At 41.3% G+C, this 4040-nt stretch overlaps 1 protein-coding gene across 1 annotated transcript; it reads left to right on the top strand.

Moving 5' to 3' along the window:
- Window positions 1-1153: 1153 nt before the first annotated feature.
- LOC108312693 (peptidyl-prolyl cis-trans isomerase-like 4) lies at window positions 1154-1957 on the top strand (the record flags this gene model as incomplete). Its single annotated transcript, XM_037742821.1, has 1 exon — window positions 1154-1957. A coding segment is annotated over one exon (804 nt), but the record flags the coding sequence as incomplete, so codon positions are not given.
- Between the last annotated feature and the right edge of the window lie 2083 nt (window positions 1958-4040).

Genomic DNA, 4040 nt, shown 5'->3' with positions numbered 1-4040 from the left:
CAGGCTGATCTTGAACTCCTGACCTCAAGTGATCCACCCGCCTCAGCCTCCCAAAGTGCTGGGATTACAGGCGTGGGCCACTGCACCAGGCCTATTATATTAATTTATTTAGTTTGAGTCAGAGTCTTGCTCTGTTGCTGTATGCTGGAGTGTGGTGGCACAATCTTGGCTCACTGCAACCTCTACCTCCTGGGTTCAAGTGATTCTTCTGCCTCAGCCTCCTGAGCAGCTAGGCTTACAGGTGTATGCCACCACTTCCAGCTAATTTTTTGTATTTTTAATAGAGATGGGGTTTTGCCATGTTGACAATGTTGGTCTCAAACTCCTGACCTAAGGTGATCCACTTGCCTCAGCCTCCCAAAGTGGTGGAATTACAGGCATGAGCCACTGCACCCAGCCAAAACATTATCCTAGATCAGGAATTGCAGAAGAATACTTGCTATTATTGCTGTTTTTGTTTTATTAACAATTTAAAAGAGGCAGTAGTAATCAGGTACTATTCTAATGCTTTACATATGTTAACAAATTTAGTTTTTACAGTAACTACATGAAGTACAATAATAAGACCTAGTTTAACTTTAGAAATCTCAGTTATGGGCCAGGCATGGTGGCTTATGCCTATAATCCCAGCACTTTGGGAGGCTTAGGTCAGGGGATCACCTGAAGTCAGGAGTTTTGAGACCAGCCTAGCCAACAAAGCGAAACCTCATCTCTACTAATAATACAAAAATTAGCCAGGCGTGGTGGTGTGAGTCTGTAATCTCAGCTACCCAGGAGGAGGCAGAAGAATCACTTGAACCTGAGAGGCAGAGATCACATTGAGCAGAGATTGTACCATGGCACTCCAGCCTGGCAAAAGAGCTAGACTCCGTCTCAAAAAAAAAAAAAAATGAAATCTCTGTTACAGGAAAAATTAAACAGCTTTCCAAAGGTCTCAGAGTGTCGGGATCGGGTTTTTTACTTAAGAATTGGGCTCCAGAATCTATGCATTAATTTCTACAGTCTGCTGCTTCTGCAGTCAATCTCACACTAGAAATCTTAGTTAACAGGGTAAGACAAGAAAAAGAAGTATGAGATATGAGGTTTGGAAACAAAGAAATAAAACTCTCTTATGTGAAGATAATATGATGGGTTATGCAGAAAATTTTTGTAAAACTCTGTAGAGAGCACTTTGGGCGACGTCGTCATCGACTTGTACACCGAGGAGTGGCCGCGTGCCTGCTTGAATTTCTTGAAATTGTGCAAAATAAAATATTACAATTATTGCCTTATTCACAATGTACAGAGGGATTTTATCATACAAACTGGTGATCCTACGGGGACTGGCCGTGGAGGAGAGTCTATTTTTGGCCAACTGTATGGTGATCAAGCAAGCTTTTTTGAGGCAGAAAAAGTCCCAAGAATTAAGCACAAGAAGAAAGGCACAGTGTCCATGGTGAACAATGGCAGTGATCAACATGGATCTCAGTTTCTCATCACTACAGGAGAAAATCTAGATTACCTTGATGGTGTCCATACAGTGTTTGGTGAGGTGACAGAAGGAATGGACATAATTAAGAAAATTAATGAGACCTTTGTTGACAAGGACTTTGTACCATATCAGGATATCAGGATAAATCATACGGTGATTTTAGATGATCCATTTGATGACCCTCCTGATTTATTAATCCCTGATCGGTCACCAGAACCTACAAGGGAACAATTAGATAGTGGTCAAATAGGAGCAGATGAAGAAATTAATGATTTCAAAGGACGATCAGCTGAGGAAGTAGAAGAAATGAAGGCAGAAAAAGAGGCTAAAACTCAGGCTATACTTTTAGAGATGGTGGGAGACCTACCTGATGCAGATATTAAACCTCCAGAAAACGTGCTGTTTGTGTGTAAATTGAACCCAGTGACCACAGATGAGGATCTGGAAATAATATTCTCTAGATTTGGGCCNGGAAGTAGAGAGTAGACTAGTGGTTACTAGAGGCTGGGAAGGATAGGCATGGGGGCATAGTCAGAGGGTAGTTAACCAATATGAACTTCCAGCTAGATAGGAGGAAAAAATATCTAATAGTACTATAGGGTGACTATAATTATCAACAATTTATTGTGTATTTTCAAACAGCTAGAAGAGAGAATTTTGTGTTTTCAACAGAAAGAAATGATAAATGTTTGAGGTGATGGATATGTTAATTACACTGATTTGATCATTACACATTGTGTACATGTGTTGAAATATCACACTGTACCAGATAAATATATATAATTATTATGTGTCAGTTAAAAATAATAAATGCAAAAAAAACTTTTTAAATGTTTTAAAGAGTTAAGATGGAACAAATGCCAATCAAATGATAGTATGTTTATGAAGATGAAAGATTTTATTGACATGGCAACAAAGACAGCAGCTTCTAACAAGATAAGAATGGCTTTTAGAATTTCCTTGCTGACGCAGTGGCTCATGCCTATAATCCCAGCATTTTGGGAGGCCTAGGCAGAAGGAGAAATTGAGGCCAGGAGTTCAATTGAGACCAGCCTGGGCAACATAGCAAAATTCTGTCTCTACAAACAATTTAAAAATTAGCCTGGTGTGGTGGCACATACTTATAGTCTTAGCTACTTGGGAGGTTGAAGCAGAGAATCCCTTAACCCCAGGAGTTTGAGGCTGCAGTGATTTATGATCATGTCACTGCACTTGAGCCTGGGCAGCAGAGTTAGACCCTGTATTTAAAAAACAATAAAATAAATTTTTAAAAATTTCCAGAAAAACATAAAACCATGGTTTAAAAATGAAACAAATTAAAATGCCGCTTCCATTTTAGCAATTAATGGGTAATAAGAAAACCCACGTGGCCCTGACACTTCAATTTCTGTTTTTAAAGTTTTATAATTTTGAGGTTAGATTTTTTAAAACCCTAATAGACTTGGGGACATCTTTGAAAACTTTATTAATTAAAGTTATTATTAATTATGCTTGTCTCAGATCCATTTCTTGCCCTTTTATACTGCTATACACTGCGGAGGACTGGCTCATGCGAGTTTTATTTCTAAAGTTCTCTCACCTGGTTATTTTGGTTAACAGAGGGATATTGGAGAATTTCTGCTTCAGGCAACATCTTCAACATTGGCTATGTCTTTTAGGTTTCACCAGAGGCTCTTCTTCCTTATCTTGCTTCCACGAGTGGTCCTTCCCTTAGTGGTTTCAGTTCCCATTGAGTGGTCCCAGTTCCCGTTGAGTGGTCTCAGCTCATGGGCTCTGTTACCACTGCCTCCTCCGCTGATTCTCCAGCCCTCGAGGTGATAGAAGCTTCCTGCTGTTACTAATTTCTGAGTTGCTTCCCATTCCCTGTTTCACTTCCAACCCATTTGTAACTACCCTCTGCATAAAATTCCTTTTATTTAACCACACGGCATAGACTGTTTTGCCGACAAAACCCTGGCAGATGTAATTAATCTAAGTAATGTGTATTGACCTTGAGAATTAATGCCATTCAATCAACCATCAAAAGACAAGGAGAGGCTGGGTGCCATGGCTCACTCCTGCAATCCCAACACTTTGGGAGGCCGAGGCAGGCAGATCACTTGTGGTCAGGAGTCCGAGACCAGCCTGGGCCAGCATAGTGAGACCCTGTCTCTACAAAAACAAACAAAAAATTAGCCAGGCATGATAGCTTACAGGATACAGGATGTAAGCCATCGTGCCTGGCTAATTTTACACCTGTCATCCTAGCTACTCAGGAAGCTGAGGTGGGAGGATCACTTGAGCCCAGGAGTTCAGGGCTACCGTGAGCCGTGATTATGCCACTGCACACTTCAGCCTGGGTGACAGAGTGAGACCCTGACTCAAAAAAAGTAAAAAGAAAAAAGAAATAGGGCCGGGCGCGGTGGCTCAAGCCTGTAATCCCAGCACTTTGGGAGGCCGAGGCGGGTGGATCACTAGGTCAAGAGATCGAGACCATCCTGGTCAACACGGTGAAACCCCGTCTCTACTAAAAATACAAAAAATTAGCTGGGCATGGTGGCGCGTGCCTGTAATCCCAGCTACTCAGGAG

Source organism: Cebus imitator, unplaced genomic scaffold (assembly GCF_001604975.1).
Source record: "Cebus imitator isolate Cc_AM_T3 unplaced genomic scaffold, Cebus_imitator-1.0 Scaffold129, whole genome shotgun sequence".
Taxonomy (NCBI): Eukaryota; Metazoa; Chordata; class Mammalia; order Primates; family Cebidae; genus Cebus; species Cebus imitator.
Note: the sequence above shows the minus strand (reverse complement) of the source record. Positions and strands in the feature narration are given on the sequence as shown.